Source organism: Muscardinus avellanarius (genome assembly GCF_963383645.1).
Source record: "Muscardinus avellanarius genome assembly, chromosome: 11".
In the NCBI taxonomy this organism is placed as follows: Eukaryota; Metazoa; Chordata; class Mammalia; order Rodentia; family Gliridae; genus Muscardinus; species Muscardinus avellanarius.
Window position 1 is genome coordinate 99,189,168 of NC_137797.1, and position 23,958 is coordinate 99,213,125.

General features: G+C 48.5%; 1 protein-coding gene across 1 annotated transcript; it reads left to right on the forward strand.

Moving 5' to 3' along the window:
- Nucleotides 1-1,604: 1,604 nt before the first annotated feature.
- Nucleotides 1,605-9,374, forward strand: LTBR (lymphotoxin beta receptor; the record flags this gene model as incomplete). The annotated part of the gene is made up of 10 exons (XM_080706318.1): nt 1,605-1,700; nt 1,815-1,911; nt 2,111-2,236; nt 2,310-2,462; nt 3,043-3,139; nt 3,227-3,324; nt 7,125-7,232; nt 7,428-7,501; nt 8,298-8,517; nt 9,049-9,374. 10 exons carry the CDS (start codon nt 1,605-1,607, stop codon nt 9,303-9,305), a joined length of 1,326 nt encoding a protein of 441 aa, XP_080562444.1. The 3' UTR covers nt 9,306-9,374.
- Nucleotides 9,375-23,958: the final 14,584 nt, after the last annotated feature.

Sequence of the window (23,958 nt, forward strand, 5' to 3'; positions counted from 1 at the left end):
CAGACTAAAGATGAGTGTTGAGGCCTTCAGGGAGAGAGACAGCGCCCAGGTGACCAGCCTATCGCAAGAGACAAGACAAGCCGGGCACACACTTGTAATCCCAGCATTTGGGAGGCTGAGACGGGAGGACTGCCGTTTGCGGACAGCCTCAGCGACTTAGTGAGGCCCTTTGCAACTCAGTTATTTAAAAATGAAGAATAAGCCGGGCGTGGTGGCACACACTTGAAATCCCAGCACTTGGGAGGCTGAGACATGAGATCTTAGGTTCGAAGCCAGCCTCAGCATTTTAGTGAGGCTCTCAACAACTCAGTGAGACCCTGTTTCCAAATAAAATATAAAAAATAGGTCTGGAGGTGTAGCACGGAGGTAGACGGCCCCTGGGTTCCATCCCAAGTACCACAAAAAATAAAAATAAAAAGAATAGGGCTGGAGGTGTAGCTTGGAGGTAGAATGCCCCTGGGTTTCATCTCCAGTACCTCAGTGAGAGAGGGGGGGGAGAGAAGACAACTGCCTCTCATCCCAAAGGAGATATCCCTGAATGACAAGAAGACAGTGTAATAGCTGGAAGGAAGAGAAATTAGGAGCTTGGGGACTCTACGCTGGTTCTCCATGGCCTGGCTCCCAGCCGTGTGCACATCATTTATTTATTCCATAAGTATGTCCTGCGCATGAGCCAGACTGGGCCAAGCGCTAAGAATCCAGACTCAAAGATCCTGCCCCGGCCACTGCAGAGCCCACGGCCTGGTGGGAAGCACCCAGCAAGCAGCAGGCTGGAGCGCCATCTCCCTGGGGTAGTGGATGCTCCCAGAGCTCAGGGGTGGGGAGACAGCCAGGCTGGGGTGGGGGCCACTCAAGTAGCTCTGTGGGGCTATTAACAGTTTAAATGGAGATGGCGAGGGAGCTGCATTGGGTGGGCACATTCTGAGCCTCCCGGGAGGGAAAGCTGGGAATGGGCTGCGCAGCCCCTGCCCAGCTGGGCTTCTCCTGCACGGTCAAGGCCAGGAGCAGGTCGCTGCGCCCTCTAAGGTGTCTTGCAGGGGCCACGAGCTCTGTTAGTTTTTCACAGAAAGCCACAGAGCTAGGCAGATATCGTCCAAGGAGGGCTTCGGGGTCCTAGACGCTGCATCTGCTGGGGGTCCCTCTGCGCCCAGCTGCCCAGGGCTGCCTCCAAACCCCTCGGGTCCCTGGTCAGCTCTGCCGCCTGGCTCTTGGAGGCCTGCTCTCCTCCCCGGTCAGGCTTCCTAAGAGAAGAAGGGAGGCGCTGGGTTCCGGCCTGCCGCCTTCACGTGCTTTCCCGGCCTGCTCCTCCGCCCTGCGTCGAGGCAGCCCAGCCTGTTCCTCTTCCCCCACCGCGATTGCGATTGCGACAGGCAGGCCGGCCTCTGCTCCCAGCGCTCCCTGTCCCCGCCCTCTCCACTCCCACTTCCTGAGCCCGCGCCGGAGCCCAGGAGGGCAGGCCCGGCCGCTCCCGGCCCCGGGGGGCACGTCGGCCCCAAGGCCAGCCTTCCCCGGCTGTTGCTGCCCAGGACGTGCAGCCTTTCCACCTTCCTCCCAGGCCTCCACCCTTCGGTCCTGTCGGTCGGTGGACTGGCCGAGTGGCAGCCATGCGCCTGTCGGGGGCCGCCTTTCCCTGCGGCCTGGCCTGGGGGCCTCTCCTGCTGGGCCTCTGCGGGATCCTGGCAGCCTCCCCGTCCCAGCTGGTGAGGGAGGGGCGTGGGGTGGGCGATGGTGGGGAAGGGGCACTGGGCAGCTTCTCTCCTGCCCCTCCTTCCTCCTCCTGAACAGACCCCTGGCTCCTTCTTCTCCCCTCCAAGGTGCCCCCATACCGCTCTGAGAACCAGACCTGCAGGGACCAGGAAAAGGAGTACTACGAGCCCAAGGAAGGGGCCTGCTGCTCCCGCTGCCCTCCAGGTGAGAGGCGCTGGGACCGGAAGGTGGGTCAGAGGGAGGGCGACACTGTTTTCTCCCAGGGAAACAGGGAGACACACTGGCCCTGAGATTTGCCCCCTGTCTGGGCCTCCTGGGCATTGCCTCACTGCCAGACAGGTATCTGGGGGGCATAGGCAAAGTCTCCGCCCACTGATGCCCTCCTGTCCCTCTCCCGTCCAAGGTTCCTACGTCTCTGCAGAATGCAGCCAAGGCCGAGACACAACTTGTACCACGTGTGCCAAAAACTCCTACAACGAGCATTGGAACCACCTCTTCATCTGCCAGATGTGCCGTCCCTGCGACACCAGTGAGTGAGGCTGGGGCGGAGGGTGGGCGTTCTCCCCAGGGAGCCCCCTCTGAACGCCCCGTCTCCCCACCAGTGCTGGGCTTCGAGGAGGTGGCGCCTTGCACCAGCAACCGCAAAACGGTGTGCCGCTGCCAGCCAGGGATGTTCTGCGCCTTCCGGGACCTCGAGTGTATGCACTGCGAGCTGCTTTCGGAGTGCCCGCCTGGCACTGAAGCTGAGCTCAAAGGTCAGAGGTCGCTGAGGGCAGATAGAGGGTAGGTGTCGATCCTGAGTGCGGGCAGGGAGCACGGCACTGGGTCACGGCTCACCTTTTTGGTATAAAATGCCTCCTCTCATGCCGGGCGTAGTGGCGCACGCTGGGCGTGGTGGCGCACGCTTGTAATCCCGGCATTCGGGAGGCTGAGACAGGAGGATCGCGGTTTGCAGACAGCCTCAGCTACTTAGTGAGGCCCTTTGCAACTCAGTGAGACCCTGTTTCAAAGTAAAGAATGTAAAATAGGGCTGGGAGTGTAGCTTAGAGGTAGAATGCCCCTGGGCTCCATCCCCAGTACCGCAGGGGGGAAAAAAAAAAAAAAAAGGTTTCTCTCATTCCAAACAAAGGGATCTATCTACAGAGAAATGAAATTTGGACAGGTGCTGGGGAAGTCAGGGCAAAATGGCAGGCAGCAAAGGCAAGCCTAGGGCAGGTGAGGGCCAGGGATGGGGTGGCTGGGGAGCTGCAGGCCGCCGGTGGGTGAGCATAAAGAAGCTCACGGCTGGCTCCTTTTTCCCATGCACCCTGGTTTGGCCTGCCTTTCTCCTGCCAGATGAAGCCGGAGAGGGTGACAATGTCTGCGTACCATGTAAGGCAGGGTCCTTCCAGAACAGCTCCTCCCCCAGCGCCAGCTGCCAGCCGCACACCAGGTGAGAGGCCCTGCCTGGGCCCTTGCTGTCCGCGGCCCTCCGGGGAGACTGGAGCAAGCGGAGCCCACAAGCATCTTTCCTCTGCAGGTGTGAGGACCACGGCCTGGTGCAGGTAGCTCCAGGCACCAGCATTTCTGATACAAGCTGCAGAAATCCCCCTGGTCCACTGCCCCCAAAGACGCCAGGTGAGGACCCAGGGCTGAGTCACAGGGCGGGATCTGGGGTATGCCTCCATCCCCTGTATCTAGATGAAGCCTTCCCTCCAACGAGAAGAAAAGTTCCTTAAAAAAGAAACTGGAGCCGGGCGTGGATTCAAAGGTATAGAGAAATTCTTGAGCTGTGGGCCAGGCGGTGCATGCCTGTAATCCCAGTACTCGGGAGGCTGACACAGGAGGATTGTAGGTTTGAGTCCAGCCCCAGCAAATTGGCAAGGACCTCAACAACTTAGTGAGATCCTGATTCAAAATAAAAAATAAAATAGGGCCGGGGGGAGGGGGTGGCGTATCTTAGAGGTAGAGTACCCCTGGGTTCAATCCCCAGTACCATAAGGAAAAAAGAAAGAAAGAAATTGATTGAAGCATCCCTTAACTGGCTTGCTTACACACACACACACACACACACACACACACACACACACACACACACACACTTTTTAAGGTCTATATATTATGCCAAGGAATGCCCCTATGCTAAGGTGTGATCATGACGACATTGCATCATTCTGAATATGTGGACATACCTCTGCCATATAACCCATTACTAGATACTGAACACCTCATTACTAAACGATGTGCTTTTTCTTTTTTTGGCGGTAGTGGTACAGATTGACCCCCAAAGGCACTTGACCTCCAGGTTACAGCTCCCAGCCCTTTTTATGTTGAAGCAAGGTCTCACTAGGTTGCTGAATATCTTACTAAACTGCTGAGGCTAGTGTCAGATCTGTGATCCTCCAGTCTCAAGACTCCCAAGTACTGGGATTACAGGCATGCGCCGCCACACCCAGCTCAGGGTGTCCACCTTCAGTGTTGGAGAGAGGATTCTCCTCTTGACTTTCTTAGTTTTCTTCTGAGCACTGATTGGTTTCCTAATCTAATGGAAGACTGCAGAGTGTTTTTTGTTTTGTTTTGTTTTTTGTTTTAGGTGTTTTTATTTTGTTTGTTTGGGGTTTTTTGGTGTGTGTGTGTAGTACTGGGGATGGAACCCAGGGGCATTTGACCTCTGAGCTACAACCCGTGCCCTATTTTTTTTTTTTTTTTTTTGGTACTGGAGGTAGAACCCAGGGGCTTTTCTACCTGCAGGCTATACTCCCATCCCTATTTTATACTTTATTTGGAAACACTAAGTTGCTGAGAGCCTCACTCAGTAGCTGAGGCTAGCTTTGAACTGTGCAACTCTCCTGTCTCTGCCTCCCAAGCGCTGGGATTACAAGTGTGTGCCGCCACGCCCAGCTCCCCCTGCCCTATTTTTTATTCTTTATTCTTTGAAACAGGGTCTCACTAAGTTACGGAGGGCTCCCTAAGTAGCTGAGGCTGTCCATAAACCACGATCATCCAGTCTCAGCCTCCTGAATGCTGGGATTACAAGTGTGTGCCACCACGCCCGGCTTGCAGAGTGTTTTTGATGACCATAATCACTACTGATTGGCAGAATTTATTAACTGTTTAAAATTACCAAATATTTTATAATTATAGCTTTCATTTAGTGAGAGCAGCATGTCAGGGAGTCTAAATACTTTATATTTGCTATTTCATTTAATGATCTTAAAGATTCATTGGAGTAGGTTCTATTATTATCTTCACTAGAATACTTTACATGAAACTGAAGCCCAAAGAGGCTAAGGGACTTGCCTGAGCTCACCTAGGTGGTAACTGGTGTTAGACTTGTATCCAGGTCTTTCTTACCCAAGCCCATACTCTAATGCGTGTGCAGTGTAGGATATTCAGATAAGCAAAACTCACAAACCATCACTTATCAGATCCACGCTTACATTTTGGTCTCTATTCTCCCAGATTTTTTGCCTATGCATATCATGTCTACATATAGAATCTTTTTTTTCCCACCAAAAGTGGAGTGATTTAATGTTTTGTAATCTGATTTTTCTTTTCTCCCTTTTTATGGTGCTGGGGTCGAACCCAAGGCCTTGTGCTGCTAGGCAGGAGTTCTACCATTGATCTAAACCCCAACCCCTATAACTTGATTTTTCCATCAGCTGTGTATCAAAAATATTCTTCAGTGTCCTCTCAGAGTTTTTAACCATGTATCAAATGTGACTGACATTGTAGAGAATATGTAAACTAACCTGTTCCTTTTATTATTTTATTTTTTGCGGTACTGAGGAGGGAACCCAGGGGCATTCTACCTCCAGGATATACTCCAAGACCTATTTTTATATTTTATTTGTAAACAGAGCCTCACTAAGTAGCTGAGGCTGGCTTCAAACCTGTGCCATCCTCCTGTCTCAGTCTCCCAAGTGCTGGGATTACAAGCGTGTGCCACCACGCCTGGCAACCCCCAGCTTTATTTTTATTCTTTATTTTGAAACAGGGTCTCACTGAGTTGCAGCAGGCCTCACTAAGTAGCTGAGGCTGGCCACAAACTGCAGTCCTCCTCTGTCAACCTCCCAAATGCTGGGATTGCAAGCGTGCACCACTACGCCCGGCTTTAACCTGTTCGTTTTATAAATATGATAAACTAGCTGGGCATGGTGGTACACACTTGTAATCCCAGTACTTGGGAGACTAAGACAGGAGGATCCCAGGTTCAAGACCAGCTTTAGCAACTTTTAAATGAAAAACTGATGTTAAAATAAGTGAAATAACTTTTGTTTGGGTCCTGGGGGTTGAGCTCAGGGACATTCTACTTCTGAGCTACAGCCCCAGCCTCTATTTTATTTTTATTTTGAAACAGGGTCTCACCACTTGCTCAGACAGTCCTTAAGCCTGTGATCCTCTTGTCTCAGCCTCCCAAGAGCTGGGATTTTAAGCATGAGCCATCACGCCTGGCCCAGAATGACTTAGAGTTACTATTGGGCAGAACCCAGGTTTCCAGAATCTTGGTCCAGTTTCTCCCCTTGCCTCCCATTCTGTAATCAAAATGAAAAATAAAGGCTAGGGGTATAGCTTGGAGGTAGAATGTCCCTGGGTTCAATCCCAAATACAAAAAGAAGGGAAGGGAGAGAGGAAGGAAGGCAGACAGGCAGACATTATCCACTTCTACAAATCAGAGCCAGAGAAACCAAACTCTCAGCTTTTCTTTCCCTTCCCCTCCTGGAACTTTCCCTGAAAATGGGGGTGCAGAACTTGCAATGCCTCCTCTCCTAGGTGGCCACAGGCAGAGCTCAGAATTGGAAGACTAAGACAGGCTCACAGGTTCAAGGCCAGCCTCAGCAAGTAGTGAGATTCTCATCAACCTAATGATAGGACTGGGCGTGTAGCTTGGAAGTAGAATGTCTCCAGGCTCCATCCCAGCGCACACACACAAAAACCAAATAGAATCAAGGTTCCATTACTCTCCTACCTAGTAAACACTCCCACAGGTACACAGGGGCGATCCCAGCTCCTTTGGAATGGCCCCTCTGTGAGATGGCCAAGTCCACAGAACCGTGGCTCTACCCTGTGCCCTGAGTCTGTTTACAACCCCAGGCCGCACCCGCCCTTAGTGCCCCCTTGAGAACCAGCTGCTCCAGCTCGCCCCCCTCTCACCCACAGAACAGCCCCAGTCCTGGTCTCCAAGCAGGAAATCGTGCGCACCAACTCCCGGGTGTCTATCCACAACCGGGTCTCTGCTGACTGTGGAGAGGTCCTCCCCACGCCCAGCTTAGTTCCCCTTCTCCACAAACCCAGAGAAATGGCTCTAGTTCTTTCAGATAACCAGAAAGGGAAAAGCTGCTCCCCCTTTTCTGTCTGGGTCGCCGGAGCCCCGGGAAGCTCTTCCTTCCCTTCCTCCCCCTCCGCCCTTCCGGCCAACATGTCTGCTACCCCCGCAGGAAAGATGCTGGTGCTGGCTGTCCTGCTGCCCGTGATCTCCTGTCTGCTCCTCACCGTGGTCCTCGCCTGTACCTTGAAGAGCCACCCATCCCTCTGCAGGAAGCTGGGTAGGAAGGAGCTGGCCCTCCATGTCTGCCCCCAACACGGACACCTTCCTCTTTGCCTGGTCCTCATTCTAAGGCCGGGGACAAGGGTGACGATAGCCTGTCCCTTCTGGGATCCCAGGGTGGGCAGCCCTGCGTGATGGTGGGACGGAGCGCAGAGGCTAAAAGGCCTTTCACCCACTTCATTCTCTGTTGCAGGATCCCTGCTCAAGAGGCACCCAGAGGTAATTGGGGATACCAAGAAGGCAGCCCGGAGGGGCAGAGGTGATGAGGGTCCAGGGCAGAGCAGACAGGAAAAGGGCATGCGGGCTCTTCAGTTAATCACATATCGAGGGTGCCGTGGGCATTGTGCTTAGCGCTGGGGCTGCAGTAGTGAGCAAAGCAGAGCTCTCTCTTTCTGGGGTTTACACACTAGTAGAGCAAGAATAAAGTGAGCCTGGTGGTGCATTCCTGTAATCCCAGTACTTGGAAGGATCACAGGAGACAGGAGGATCACAGGTTTGAGGCCAGCCTCAGCAAGAAGTAAAACTCATCAACCTAGTGAGACCCTGTTTCTAAATAAAAATAAAATAGGGCTGGGGTGTATCTCAAAGGCAAAATGCCCCTGGGTTCAATCCCAGTCCCCCCCCCCCAAAAAAAAAAGAAAGGAAGGAAGAAGAAAGAAAGAAAGAAAGAAAGAAAGAAAGAAAGAAAGAAAGAAAGAAAGAAAGGGGCTGGGGGTAGAGCTTGAAGGTAGAATGTCCCTGGGTTCAATCCCCAGTACCAGTATATTTTGGGTATTAATAACCATAAAATAAAGCAGGGAAGGGGGGCAGGGAGTGACTGAGGCACGGGGTGAGGGACATTATTTTAGACGGAGGGGAAGGCCTCTCTGATGTGCTAATATTTGAGCAGAGAGCTGAAGGAGGGAGGGAACCAGCCAGGGAGCTCAGTGGGGGGGAGTATCAGGTACAAAGACCCTGAGACAGGACCATGGTAGAGCAGCAGGTTGCCCAAGCACAGAGTGGGATGGGAAAGATGAGACCTGGGTCCTTCATCATCAGTTGGTTCTCTGCCTCTCTTTTCTAGGGAGAGGAATCCCCCTCTGGCCCTGTTCCCAAGGCCAACAACCCATCCTTCCCTGGCCTGGAGGAACCACTTCTCCCAGTCCCAGGAGACTTCTCCCTGGCCCCAGAGAGGGTCCCACCAGCCCCGGCTTTGGAGGAAGTGGTGCCACAACAGCAGAGTCCTCTGAATCAGACCAAGGAGCTGGAGGCTGAGCCTGGGGAGCAGGGCCAGGTGGCCCACGGTGAGCACAGGAGGCCAGCAACATGGCGGGCAGGGGGCCAGAGTACAGACGGGATGGAACCAAAGATCAAAACACAGGCAAGAGCCAGGCGTGGTGGCGCATGCTTGTCATCCCAGCATTGGGGAGGCTGAGACAGGAGGATCAAGGTTCGCGGACAGCCTCAGTGACTTAGTGAGGCCCTTTGCAACTCAGGGAGACCCTGTTTCCAAATAAAGAATACAAAATTGGGCTCGTGGGGGGGGAGCTCAGAGGTAGAATGCCCCTGGGTTCCTGGTTCCACCCTCAGTACCGCAAAAAAAAAAGAAAAAAGAAAAGAAAAGAAAAGAAAAAAAACCACAGGCAAGAGAGATGTCCTGATACATAATCGGAGTGAAAAACCCTGAAACCATGTACCCAGAGCCCAAGCATCCCGGGCTTATGTAGAGGGACAGGGAGGGAGCGCGGGGTGGGAGGAGGCAGGCAGAGCCAGAACCAGGGAGCTGCCTTCACAGTGCTCCCTGGGCCCCTCTCACTCCTCCTCCCTCCCCACAGGTGCCAACGGTATTCACGTCACGGGAGGCAACGTAACGGTCACCGGCAACATCTACATCTACAACGGCCCAGTGCTGGGGGGAGCACGGGGCCCTGGAGACCCCCCAGCCGCCCCTGAGCCTCCATTCCCCACCCCTGAAGAGGGCGCTCCCGGCCCTTCCGAGCTCTCCTCGCCCCACCAGGAAGACGGCAAAGCTTGGCACCTGGCTGAGACAGAGACCCTCCATCAGCCCGAGGAGCCAGCTCGATGTCCGTGACTGCTGGTGTGGGCAAAAGCAAGAGACAGGCCGGAGAGCACCAGCTCCCCCGAGGTGTCCACCACACGGACTTCACAGGCAGAGCCCCAGAGGACCTGGCCTGGCACCATCCAGGACTCACCGCTGCTGAGCAGGCGAGCCCGAGGTCTCATCGCGAGCCATTTGTCCCGGGGCATCCCAGACACAAGCCAGGCAAGTGGCCTTGGACTGCCATCCACCCCGCGCTGCGCAACTGGCTTGGCACAGAGGGAAGCCGGTCACGTGGCCACAGGCAAGGACCACTGGCTGATTTGTGGTGCTCACCCCAAGCTTCAGAGGCCATTCTGTGGGTGCTGGATGACTATGAAGTTATGTGGAGAAGCCCCTCTCCCCGCGCCCCTCCACCTGCCGGAGAAGAAAGCCAGGCAAAAACTGGGGGTCTGGGGAGGGCTACTAGGGATGGGAGAGACTTTGGGAAGGGAAGGAAAATGAAGAGTATATTTATAAATTGTAACCACATGCAAATAAATAGGAGATTGAGACTCATCATTTATGTTCTTAGATGATGATGATGATCATGATTATTATTATTATCATCATCAGCATTATTACTTGCTTTGGGTACTAGGAACAAACCCAGGCAACTCTGAGATACACCCCCAGTCCTTTTTTTTCTTTTTTTTTTCTTTTTTGGTACTGGGGATAAAACCCAAGGGCATTCTACCTCCGAGCTATACCCCTAGCCCTATTTTTTATTCTTTATTTTGAAGCAGGGTCTCACTGAGTTGCAAAGGGCCTCACTAAGTAGCTGAAGCTGTCCATGAACCCAGATCCACCTGTCTCAGCCTCCCAAATACTGAGATTACAAGCGTGCACCACCACGCCCAGCTACTCCCAGCCCTTTTTATTTTTATTATTTATTTTTATTATTTATTTTTTATAAATATTATTTATTTTATTATTTATTATATATTTTATTTTTTATTGTTATTTATTATTTATTTATTTGTATGTGTGTGGTACTGGGGATTGAGCCCAGGGACATTCTACCTCCAGGCTACACCTCCATCCATTTTTTTTTTTTTTTTTTTTTTTTTTTGGTGCTGGAGATTGAACCCAGAGGCATTCTACCCTGAGCTACACCTCCAATCCTGTTTTGTTATTTATTTTGAAGCAGGTCTTACTAAGTTGCAGAGGGCCTCACTAAATTGCTGAGGCTGGCTTCGAACCTGCACAATCCTCCTGTCTCAACTTCCCAAGTACTGGGATTACGAGTGTGCGCCACCACGCCCGGTTTAGCTTATTTATTTAATCCTCACAACAACTTCATAAAGTAGATATTATTCCTGTTCAACAAAAGAGGAAAGTGAGGCCCAGAGAGGGTAATTTACCGCCTGATTTCATCTCTCTCCCCCATTTCTTTGTGGTGCTGGGGCTGAACCCAGGGCATGAAGCACACTAGCAAGCGTTCCACCACCGGGCTGCACCCCCAGCCCTGACTGCCTGTTTTCAATAGCAACAAATTTATCTGCAAATGACAACCTAGGGAGACCCAGTCTCGATTAAAATTAGCTGGGTTATCGCCAGGCGTGGTGGCGCACGCTTGTAATCCCCGCACTTGGGAGGCGGAGACAGGAGGATCGCGCAGGTTCAAAGCCAGCCACGCTGGCATAAGAGACCCTGTTTCAAAAATATAAAATAGGTCTGGGAGTGTAGCCCAGAGGTAGAAGGGCTTTCAGGAACCCCAGTACCACCACCAAAAAAAAAAAAAAAAAAATTAGCTGGGTTTTGCACCTACCCTGGTTCTAGAGACCCCTTGGGTAGTAAAAACTTAATATAGTACACCATTCTGGAATTTTTTTTTGTTTTTTTGTTGTTATTTTAGTGCTAGAGATGCAACCCAGGCCCTAGCACAAGCTAAGCTGGTGCCCTGCAACCCAGCAACACAGGGCGAGGGGGCTGACGCTCCCTCCGACTCGGCTCTTGTCCCACAGGCGCTGAGTCTCAGTCAGCTCCCAAATAACCAGCCCCTGGGCAAAGCGAAAGGTGTTTCCAGAACTGGTTGAAAGGAAGAACGTGCCCAAGAAATAGCCAGTGTGGCTGGGCATGGTGGCGCACACTCGTAATCCCAGCATTCTGGAGGCTGAGACAGGAGGATCACACATTCGCAGCCAGCCTCAGCAATCTAGCAAGATTCTATCTCAAAATAAAAAATAAAAGCCGGGCGTGGTGGCGCACGCTTGTAATCCCAGCATTTGGGAGGCTGAGACCTGAAGGATCGCGGTTCTCAGCCTCAGCTACTTAGTGAGGCCCTCCGCAACTCAGTGCGACCCGGTTTCAAAATAAAGAATAAAAAATAGGGGAGGGGGTGTAGCTCAGAGGTCGAATGCCCCTGGGTTCCATCCCCAGACCCGCAAAAAAAAAAAAAAAAAAGAAAAGATCAAAATACAGAATTAAAAAATGGGCTGGGGGTGTAGCTCAGAGGTAAAATGCCCCTGGGTTCCATTCCTCATACACTTAAAAAAAAAAAAAAATTTACACTGGCCTTCTTTTAGCTCAGGAGTACTCATGATTGGTTTGTTTTTTCCTTTCTTTCTTTTTATCTTTCCCTGAAAAAGACTTTAACATTTCTCTGGCCCTCTTATTAACAAATGTTTGTCCCCTTCTCCTCCCCCAACTCAACTCTCTACCAAGCTGCCAGGTGGAGGGAGCCTAAGCTTGAAATACTGCGAGGAAGCCTCCGCCAGCTGACTACCCCTTCCATAAAAGGCCAGGTTAGGAACTCAGCTGCTGGCGTGTATCAGGATGGCGTCGCAGCAAAACACATACCCGGAGTCATCCGGAGTCATCTGGGCCAAGTGCGTGGCCGGGCTATTTAAGGTTGACTGGGAAAGATTAGGCCCACCTTCCTTTTGCAGGAAGTAAATGAGGGCAACCCATGTCTTCACATGTATAAATCTCCTAGCCCCTTGGTGTGCTGAGCCAATGACGTGAAACCTTAATAACTGTTCCAATGTGGTTGGGCCCGGGGGCACAGGCCTAGAATCCCAGTACTTGGGAGGCTGAAGTAGGAGGATCAAAACTTCAAGGCCTGCCTCAGCAATTTAGCAGGACTCTGGTTTCAAAAGAAAGAAAATGAAGCCGGGAGGGCATGGTGGCGCACACTTGTAATCCCAGCATTCGGGAGGTGGACAGCCTCAGCTACTTAGAGAGGCCCTTCGCAACTCAGTGAGACCCTGTTTCAAAGTAAAAAAGACTTAAAAAAAAAATAGGGCTAGATGTATAGCTCAGATGTACAATGTAATAATTATTCCAATGTGCTCAGACAAAAGAAAGCTGGCCCCCGTGTTGCATGCCGGTCATCCCAGCTACTTGGGAGGGTGAAGCAAGAAGATGCCAAGTTCAAGGCCGGCCTCCGGATTCAATGAGACTCTCTCTCAAAATAAAATGAGAAAAACAGCCAGACGTGGTGGCGCACAATCGTAATCCCAGCACTTCGGAGGCTGAGACAAGAGGATCGCACGGGTTCGAAGCCAGCCTCAGCTACTGAGTGAGGCTCTCAGCAACTTAGTGAGACCCTTGTTCCAAATAAAATATAAAATAGGTCTGGGAGAATAGCCCAGAGGTAGAAAAGCTTCTGGGCTCCATCCCCAGTACCACAAAAATAAATAAATAATTAATTAATTAACAAAATTAGAAAAATGTCTGGGATGGGGCTCAATGGTAGAGTAGTCCTAATTTCAATCCCCAGGACCACAAAAATAAATAAATAAGCCGTGCGTGGTGGTGCACACTTGTAATCCCAGCATTTGGGAGGCTGCGACAGGAGGATCGCGGTTCGCGGCCAGCCTCAGCTACTTAGGCCCTTTGCAACTCAGTGAGATCATGTTTCCAAATAAAGAATAAAAAATAGGGCTGGGAGTGTTGCTCGGAGGTAAAATGCCCCTGGGTTCCATTCCCAGTACTGTACTTTAAAGATGTTATCTACTTTCTTCTTGTTTACGTGTTTTTGTTTTGTTTTGCTGGGAATCAAATCCAGGGCCTCACACACATGCTAGGCAAGCACTCAGCAGTCAGCTGTATCTATATCCACCTTATGTGTTTTTTGGCTAGAAGACTGCTGTAATTCTTTTTTTTTTTTTTTTTTTTTTTTTTTTCGGTACTGGGGTTGGAACTCAGGGGCATTCTACCTCTGAGCTATACCTCCTGCCCTATTTTTTTATTCTTTATTTTGAAACAGGGTCTCACTGAGTTGCAGAGGGCCTCACTAAGTGGCTGAGGCTGTCCGCAAACCGCGATCCTCTGGTCTCAGCCTCCTGAAAGCTGGGATTAAAAGAGTGCGCCACCACGCCTGGCTTTTTATAACTTTTTTTTTTTTTTTTTTTTGTGTGTGTGTGTGTGTGTGTGTGTGGTACTGGGGTAAAACCCAGAGTCTTTCTACCCCCAGACCTATTTTATATTTTATTTGGAAACAGGGTCTCACTAAGTTGCTGAGGCTGGTTTCGAACCTGTGTGATTTTTTTTTTCTCTTTTCTTTTTGGTGATACTGGGGTTCCTGGAAACCTTTCTACCCCCAGGCTACTCTCCCAGACCTATTTTATATTTTTTTAAATTTGGAAACAGGGTCCCTTAACCCAGCGAGGCTGGCTTCGAACCTGCGCGATCCTCCTGTCTCCGCCTCCCAAGCGTGGGGATTACAAGCGTGCGCCACCACGCCCGGCTGTGGTCGTCTTGTTACTTGCCAGCTTGGTGCTCAGATCTGTGGTCTGTTGCTGTCATTGTTTTGGGATCATTCCAAGCCATCATTTCTCCAACTATTTCTCCTGCCCTGTTCCCTGTTCTTTCTTCTCCTTCTGGAACTCCCATCATGTGTGTGTTAAACCATTTATTATTCTCAAATGTGTCTCTCTTTCTTTTTCCCCCACTCTTTCTTCTTTATGCATCTGAACTCGGATAATTCCTATTGGCGTATAGTTCACTGGTACATTGAGGCTACTGCCGAGCGCTCTTCATTTCTGTTACCATGCTTTTTGGGGGTTTTGTTGTTTTGTTTTGTTTTGTTTTTGTTTGTGGTACTGGGGATGGAACCGAGGGCATTCTACCTCTAAGCTACATCCTCAGGCCTATTTTTTAATTCTTTATTTTGCAACAGGGTCTCACTGAGTTGCAGAGGGGCCTCACTAAGTAGCTGAGACTGGCATACGATTACCAGGAAACATGCACACTAAGGTCAACAGCAGTAGTACTCATAATTCCAGTTCTAAAAAGTTATATATAACAATGTGAGCTGGGTGTGGTGGTGCATACCTCACACCCTAGTACCTGCGAGGATGAGACAGGACAATTGATAGAAGGTTTAAGGACAGCCTCAACAACTTAGAGAAGTCCTCAGCAACTTAGGGAGACCTTGTTTCCAAATTTAAAAATAAAATAGGCTGGGGTATAGCTCAGAGATAGGATGCCCCTAGGTTCAATCCCCAGTATCACACAAAATAAGTAAATAATGATATCGTCACACCATGCAATGCTGTAGTGAAAGTTGACGAACTATAATAATACATGGAGAGAAGCATATATCCCATAAACATTTCATTAAAAAAAGAGAAATATAGAGCTGGGTGTCGTGGTGCACGCTTGTAATCCCAACATTTGGGAGGCTGAGACAGGAGGATTGTGGTTCATGGACAGCCTCAGCTACTTAGTGAGGCCCTTTGCAACTCAGTGAGACCCTGTTTCAAAATAAAGAATAAAAAATAGGGCTGGGGGTGTAGCTCGAAGGTAGAATGCCCCAATATTGCAAAAGAAAGAAAAGGAAGGAAGGAAGGAAGGAAGGATAGAATATGCCACCCTGAATATAACACTTTGGCATAAGCATTATTTAGAGCACAAGACAACTAAATGCAACTAGTGTTTTTCAGTTGTTTTCTGCCCAAAATAATGCTTAAGCCAAAAACGTAGGTCTGGAAGTATAGCCTAGAGGTAGAAAGCCCCTGGTCCCATCCACAAAATAAACAAACAAACAAACTTTTGCCTTTTTCCCACGCCTTGCCTAAAAGCAGGCTTAGACTCAGTCACCAAAGACCTTGAACCCAGAGACAGCACAGACAGGAATGTACAGAACAGGAGCCTCTCCTCCAACTCTTGCTTACTACCAGCTCCCCGTCTACTCATCCGTTCGCGATTTCTTGACCTCAGACCCTAAATGTTTTTCCTTTATCCTGTCGTTCTCTTGGAAGGCGTCGGTCTTTGTTTGGAGGCGATCTAAGCCCACGTTCTAACCTTCTAGCCTCCCGTTTGAGTCACTGGCCTCCGAGTTTCTCCCCATGAGCGTACAGCGCCCGCATTGAGACATCCTGGTGGCCGTCGTTTTTAATTTTGGTGCTGGGGGCTAAGCACACACCCTCCTACTGGGCCGCGCCCTTCTTGTTGATCCTGTGTCGGTCTAACTTTTGGGCTCCAGCCAGAAGCTCAGGAGGAGAGAGGAAAACGGTTATTTCCTCCCTTACAGAAGCTAGAAAGAAAGGGAGATATACAGAGCGATTCCAAACATAAAGTTTAAAAAAACGAAACCACATTGTTTAGAGATGTGTACACAGGCGGCTAAACTGATATAACAAGAGCCAGGGAACGCCATCACCCACGGACATGCAGTCCTGGCTCCGGGAAGGAGGAAGGGGGCTACCCCCAGAGAGAGACGGAATGGCTTCGGAATTCCCAGCAAGCCTCCATTCCTTCTTTTCTTTTTCTTTGGCACTGGGGATTGAACTCAGGGGCATCTGACCTCTGAACTACACCCCCAGCCCTTTTATTTGTTTTATTTTGAAACAGAATCTTAATAGATTGTTGGAGTTCTTCCGAAATTGCTGAGGCTGGCCTTGAAACTGCAATCCTCCTGCTCAGCCTCCCAAGCACTGGGATTACAGGCCTGCACCATCGCCGAATCCAGCTTCTATTTCTTTCTTTCTCTCTTTTTTCCTCCTTTCTTTCTTTCTTCCTTTCTTCCTTTCCTTCATTCTTTTTCTTTTCGATACTGGGGATTGAACCCAGCATCATTGCAAGCTATACCCCCCAACCCTTTTTTTTTTTTTTGGTGGTGCTGGTTCTGGGGTTTGAACCCAGGGGCATTCTACTTCCAGATGGATTTTTTATTATTATTCATTTAGAAACAGGATCTCATTAAGTTGCGGAGGGCCTCACTAAGTACTGAGGCTGGCCTCGAACCTGTGATTCTCCTATCTCAGCCTCCCAAGTACTGGGATTACAAGCATGCATTACCCTGCCCAGCTCGCTCTTCCTTCCTTCCTTCCTTCCTTCCCTCTTTCTTCTTTCTCCTTTTATGTGGTACTAGGGATTGAATCTAGGGGCATACTACCCCTGAGCCAGCCATTTGGATTTTTCATTTTGAAACCAGGTCTCACTGGGTTGTCAAGAATCTCTCCAAGTTTCTGAGGCTGGCCTGGAACCTGTGATTCTCCAATCTCAGCCCCCAAGAACTAAGATTATAGGTGTGTGCCAACATGACCAGCTCCCAGCTTCCATTTCTTGATCTAGGTGGTAATTACATAGTCATTTCACTTTATAATGATTCCGTAAACTGAGCCAGGTGTGATGGCATATGCCTGTAATTCCAGTACTTGAGAGGCTGAGACAGGAAGATCGTAGGTTCAAGGACAGTCGTGGCAAGTAGTCAGACTCTCATCAACGTAGAGAGACCCTATTTAAAATAAAAATTGTGTGTGTGGTGTGTGTGTGTGTGTGTGTGTGTGTGTGTGTGTGTTGCTAGGGATTGAACCCAGAGGCATTCTACCTCTGAGCAATGCCCCCAGCCCAATTGTTTATTCTTTATTTTGAAACAGGGTCTCACTAAGCTCCAGAGGGCCTCACTAAGTCGCTGAGGTTGGCCTTGAAACCAGTTCCTCCTGTCTCAGCTTCCCAAGTCCTGAGATTACAAGTGTGCACCAAATGGCCAACAAATGTATGAAAAATGCTCAACATCACTGGCAATCAGAGGGACGCAAATCAAAACCATCCTGAGATTTCACCCAACTCCAACCAGAATGGCCATCATTCAAAACACAAACAAGAAATGCTGGCGAGGATGTGGAGAAGTGGGAACTCTAAAACATTGTTGGTGGGATTGCAAATTAGTGCAACCACTTTGGAAAACAGTATGGAGAATTCTCAGAAGAATGAGAATGAACCTACCATATGATCCAGCAATACCACTTCTGGGCATCTACCCAAAAGAAAGGAAACCAAACTACCAAACTAATGCGTGTGTATCTATGTTCATAGCTGCACAATTCACCGTAGCCAAACTATGGAGCCAGCCAAGATGTCCATCAACAGATGAATGGATTACAAAACTGTGGGAGAGGTACGCAATGGAATTTTTTTTTTTTTTTTTTTTTTTGCGGGTCCGGGGATGGAACGCAGGGGCATTCTACCTCCAAGCTACACCCCCTGCCCTATTTTTTATTCTTTATTTTGAAACCGGGTCTCACTGAGTTGCAGAGGGCCTCACTAAGTAGCTGAGGCTATCCGTGAACCGTGATCCTCCTGTCTCAGCCTCCCAAATGCTGGGATTACAAGCGTGCGCCACCACGCCCGGCTGCAATGGAATTTTACTCAACCATAAAGAATAAAATTATGTCATTTACAGGAAAATGGGTGGAACTGGAGGACATTATGCTAAGTGAGATTAATCAGTCACAAAAAGTAAGAAATCGGATGCTCTCCCTAACATGCAGAAGCTAGGAAGAAAATGGGTCGCAGGAGGAACTCTAGATAGAGGAGATACTATAGGTGAGCAAATAAGGCGACCTAACTGAGGGGATGGGAGGGGGAGGGGGGAAATTCCAAAAGGTGAAGCTGGCAGAGTGTCTACTGGATTTAATAAACTGTGGTCCTTGTCCTTAGCCAGAGGGGTCTGAATGAAGAGATGGGCTGAGGGGAATGGAGGTTAAGGGGAGGTGAGCTGGGCTAACGTTGCAAAATCCCAAAAGGCTCCTTTCTTTCTTTTCTTTTCTTTTTTTTTTTATTATACTGTTTTTTTTTTTTTTTTGGTGGTACTGGGGTTCCTGGAAGCCCTTCTACCTCCGGGCTACGCTCCCAGACCTATTTTATATTTTTGAAACAGGGTCTCTTACGCCAGCGCGGCTGGCTTCAAACCTGCGCGATCCTCCTGTCTCTGCCTCCCAAGCGCGGGGATTACAAGCGTGCGCCACCACGCCCGGCGCTATTATACTGGGTTTTGAACCAAGGGGTGTTCTACCTCTGAGCCCTATTTTTTTTTTTTTTTTTTTTTTTTTTTTTTTTGCGGTACTGGGGGTTGAACTCAAGGGCATTTTACCTTCGAGCTACACCCCCAGCCTGATTTTATTCTTTATTTTGAAACAGAGCCTCACAAATTGCTGAGCCTGGCCACAAACCTGTATTTCTACTGTCTCAGCCTCCCAAGTGCTGAGATTACAAGCGTGCACTACCACTTCTGGCTTTTATTCTTTATTTTGAAAGAGCGTTTCACTAGATTTTGAGGCTGGCCTTGAACTTGCTGTTCTGCTGTCTCCGTCTCCTAGGTACTCAGATTACAGATGTACCATCACACCTGGCTCAAGAAGGCACCTTTCCAATGATGCCACAGGGTTACCATGAACACAGATGACAATGTAACAGGTCTCCACTGGGCTGTGCAAGGCAGATAAAAATGATTTAAGAGAATGATTTAAGAAAGTTTAATTGTATCATCAAAGGCTGCTTCTATCTCTTGTTAACAATATGACTTTGGGCTGGGGTGTAACTCAGTGGCTAAGCACTTCCTAGTGAGAGAAAGAGAGATTGAGAGAGAGAGAGAGAGAGAGAGAGAGAGAGAGAGAGAGAGAGAGGAGAGACTACTCAGCCAAATTACACAAACTTTTTTTATGTGAGCCCAAATTTGTAAAAAATAATACTAATAACAATAGAACTTTTGTTAGGAATAAATAAAACAATCTGAGTGTTTGGCACATAGTAGGTATTCAATAAATGCAAATAATTTGTTCTGTGTTACTTAGACAACTCTTTCAAGAAGCTTGGCTACAAAAGGAGGAAGGAGGAAGTCAACAGCTGGAGAAGGAAGTGGAATCAAAGGAAAGTGGTGTTTTGTTTTGCTTTTAATGGACTTTGGGTTTTTTTGTTTTATGTTTTCAGAAATAATTGCACAGGAAATACAGAGAGTTCTCACATACCCTTCTTCCCCTCCGCACAAGCAGTTTCCCGTCCTAGTAACATCCTGGGTTACTGTGATACAGGCACTGTGATCGACGGACCTTACTGATACATCACTACCAACAGTGTTGTACCGTTCTTTGCGTTTGACAGATATATATGCCACAGACACCATTAGAGCCTCACATGGAGTAAGTTCACTGTTGTGAAAATCCCCTTCACTCTTTTATCTCTCCCTTTCTCTGAGCTTTTGGGAACCACTAATTTTTTTTTTATCATCTTTATAGTTTTTTTTTTAGAATGTCTTTAAGATGAAATCATACAGTAGATAACCTTTTCAGACTGGCTTCTTTTACTTAGCAATATGCACTTTTCTCCATGATTGGCTGGTTGTGTGTGTCTATGGTTTGGGGTGTGTGTGTGGGTACTCCTGGGGGTTGAACCCAGAGGCATTCTACCTTCGAGCTACACACCCAGCCCAATTTTTGTTCTTATTTGGAAACAGGGTCTCTCTTGGTTGATGAGAGTCTCACTACTTGCTGAGTCTGTCCTCAAACCTGCGACCCTCCTGTCTCAGCTTCAAAAGTGCAGGGATTACGGGTGTGCACCGCCACACCCAGCATGGGTATCTGTATTTTAAGAGTTTTTTTTTTTTTTTTCACTCTGAATAACATCCCATTGCCTGGATGTTATTCAGAGTTTATCCATTCACCTATTGGAGGACATCTTGGTTGTTTCCAAGTTTTTGCATTATGAAATAAAGGTGCTAGCTGGGCGTGGGGGCGCACGCTTGTAATCCCAGCATGTGGGAAACTGAGACAGGAGGATTGTGGTTTGTAGACAGCCTCAGCTACTTAGTAAGGCCCTTTGCAACTCAGTGAGACCCTGTTTCAAAATAAAAAATAAAAAATAGGGTGGGCTGGGCGTGTAGCTCGAAGGTAGAATGCCTTTGGGTTCCATCCCCAGTACCACACAAAACAAGAAAGAAAGAAAGAAAGAAAGAAAGAAAGAAAGAAAGAAAGAAAGAAAGAAAGAAAGAAAGAAAGAGCTAAAACATATATGTATAAATCTTTTGCAGACAGAGTATTCAACTCATTTGGGTCAGTACCGAGGAGTGTGACTGCTAGATTACATGTAAGAATATGTTTAGTTTTATAAGGCACTGTCAAACTGTCTTACAACAGGAGCTACATTTTTTTGTTTTCCGACAAGCAATGAGTGGGCATTCCTCGTTGATTCCTCTTAGGAAGCCCAATTCCTGCCACACACGAAGTGATCAGTAGTTTTACTGAATGAATGAATGAATGAATGAATGAATGAATGAATGGCAGTTTACCTCTCTGATGCTCATGTTTCTTGTCTGAGAATAAAGGCATCACAATAGAGCTGCCTAAATTCCTGCTGACTCTAAAATCCTCTTTTCCAGTTTGTTAAGCAAATGAATAACAGTCAACCTTTAGAAAATCCTTGTAAGGGTATATCTTAAAGGAACATGGATTAATTTGTTCTGTCTGTGGTGTGTGTGTGTGTGTGTGTGTGTGTGTGTGTGTGTGTGTGTGTGTAATACTGCAGACTGAACCCAGGAGATTTTAGCTCTGAGCTACACCCTCAGCCCTATTTTATTTTTATTTTGAAACAGGACCTGACAAGGTTGCTGAGAGGCTCACTACTTGTTGCAGCTGTCCTAAAACATGTGATCCTCTTGTCTCAGCCTCCTTAGTACTGGGATTATAGGCATGTGCCACCACATGCAACTCAATCTGTTCTTTACATTTTCTTCTAGAGGCAGATCAGCGTGTGTTTGGAATCTCTTAAAAGTCTTGCCTTAGCCGGGCGTGGTGGTGCACTGCTTGTCATCCCAGCATTCAGGAGGCTGAAACCAGAGGATCGCGGTTCACAGACAGCCTCAGCTACTTAGTGAGGCCCTCTGCAACCTAATGAGACCCTATTTCAAAATAAAAAAAAATAAAAGGTAGAGCAGAGGGTGTAGCTCGGAGGTCGAATGCCGCTGGGTTCCATCTCCAGACCCTCAAAAAAAAGTCTTACCTTGCCTCTTGGAACCCTCAGGGACCTTTCAAACCATCTGAGATCAGCCCAGAGTGGAGATTTGTGTGTGTGTGTGTGTGTGTGTGTGTGTGTGTGTGTGTGTGTGTGTTTGGTAATGGGGATGGAACCCAGAAGCATTCTACCTCTGAGCTACACCCCCAGCCCTATTTTTTTTTAAGTCTTTATTTTGAAACAGGGTCTCACTGAGTTGTAAAGGGCCTCACTAAGTAGCTGCGGCTGTCCACGAACCCAGATCCTCCCATCTCAGCCTCCCCAATGCTGGGATGACAAGCGTGCACCACCACGCCCGGCTCAGAGTGGAGATTAGGAGAAACTGCCTTAGGAAATCCCGGCAGAGCGGCTTGGCTTTCGTCTTCTTCAGATGTCTCGCATTAGGCAACGTGGAGATGATCTCTGTCTTGAGATGTTGTAAATCACACATCTCTGTTATTTGTCTCAGAGTTTCATAAAATGAAAGCTTTGTTTCTCAACACGAGGCCACCCTTGGCACACTTTTGAGGTTAATGCTATTTCTCTCATGAGAAGCAATTCTACCCCGCGTCCTTCCCCCCTCTCTGGCGAGCTTGTCCTTAAATGCAGCTCGTCCGCCTCCTCAAGGGGCAGAAAATACATTTGAGGGCATCAGACTTCTCAGAAACTCAGGGGCACAGAGACCTGAGTAAGTCCCCAGAGGCCACCGATTCCCGAGCGTCTGTTTGCAATATTGCACGAGACTCATTTTCTACAGGAAGATCAATGTTGTTCTTAGGATGCCCAAGGAGTTCCTTCATCTTAAAAAAAAAAAAAAAACAAAACTCAAAATCACGGGAAGTTTCCCCGCAGATCCCTGCTTACTTGGCCCCTCCCTTGAGGAAAAGAAGGGGCAGAAACACAACACTGACTCACTATGCTGCGACCTGCAAAGGGTAATCACCAAGTGTAATGTGTATAAAGAAGGTGTCCAGCCTTCTGGACGTGGTGGCCCACGCTTGTGATCCCTGTAGCTGGGAGGCTGAGACAGGAGGATCCCAGGTCACCAACAGCCTCAGCTACTTAGTGAGGCCCTCTGCAACTTAGTGAGAGCTTGTTTCAGAATAAAGAATAAAGAGTAGGTAGGGCTGGGGGTGTAGCTCAGAGGTAGAGTGCCCTTGAGTTTCATCCCCAGTACCCCCAAAAAAAGTTATCCAAGGGACTACAGGACTCAACACCTGGAATGTTTCATGCCATTTTCCTTTCCCAGAAAGGGACTGCTCCAAGGCCCATCTCTGGAGCGTAACCCCCTTGCCCCAAGCCGCCTTTCTATTCCCAGTAACAGCCCATTTCAGATGCCGGTGTCCCGTGGAGTGTGGCCCTTTCCTCTCTCTTTACGGCCTTCCTCATATGGCGCCTCCATTTCTCTAGATAACCCTCCTGTATTCCCTGTATGCTGTTTGTATGTTTACCAAGCAGGTAAGCAAGGACCGACGTGCTGTGAAATGACTTTAAGATCGCCCACCCTGTAACATCTTGAGCCCGAGTGTTCACAGAACACTTAACATTTAATTTTTATTATTATTATTATTATTATTATTATTATTATTATTATTATATATTTTTTGGTGGTACTGGGGTTCCTGGAAGCCCTTCTACCTCCGGGCTACACTCCCGCAGGCTACACTCCCAGACCTATTTTTAAACTTTTTTTTTATGTGGAAACAGGGTCTCTTAAGCCAGCGACGAACCAGCACGATCCTCCCATCTCTGCCTCCCAAGCGCGGGGATTACAAGCGTGCGCCACCACGCCCGGCAACATTTAATATTTAAAGCTGTAAAACACAGACGTTCAAACTTGACTCTACTAATGTGCAATTTGCTAAGTACCCAACGGCCTAATAAATGCAAGAGATTATCACGATAAAACATAAAACCTAGCCCGGCATGGTGGCTCACACTTGTAATCCCCGTGCTTGGGAGGCTGAGACAGGAGGACTGTGGTTTGTGGCCAGCCTCAGCTACTTAGTGAGGTTTTCTGCAAATCAGTGAGAACTTGTTTCAAAATAAAGACAAAAAATAGGGCTGGAGGTGTAGATTGAAGGTAGAATGCCCCTGGGTTCCATTTCCAGTACTGCAATAAATAAAAATAAATAAATAAATAAATAAAACCTTTCCTCTTAAATTAGTTCTTTATAAACATCACCAATATCAGAAAACCTTATTGTTTTACATATGAAGAATATAGAAAATTATCCTAATAAAAAGGCCAAACTCTTGCTCCCTATGCTTGTTTTTGTACATTTTTGCCAAGAGCAGATTAATATCTTAAAACACGTAATTGAAGCCGGGCGTGGTGGTGCACGCTTGTAATCCCCGCGCTTGGGAGGCGAAGACAGGAGGATCACGCAGGTTCGAAGCCAGCCGCGCTGGCATAAGAGACCCTGTTTCA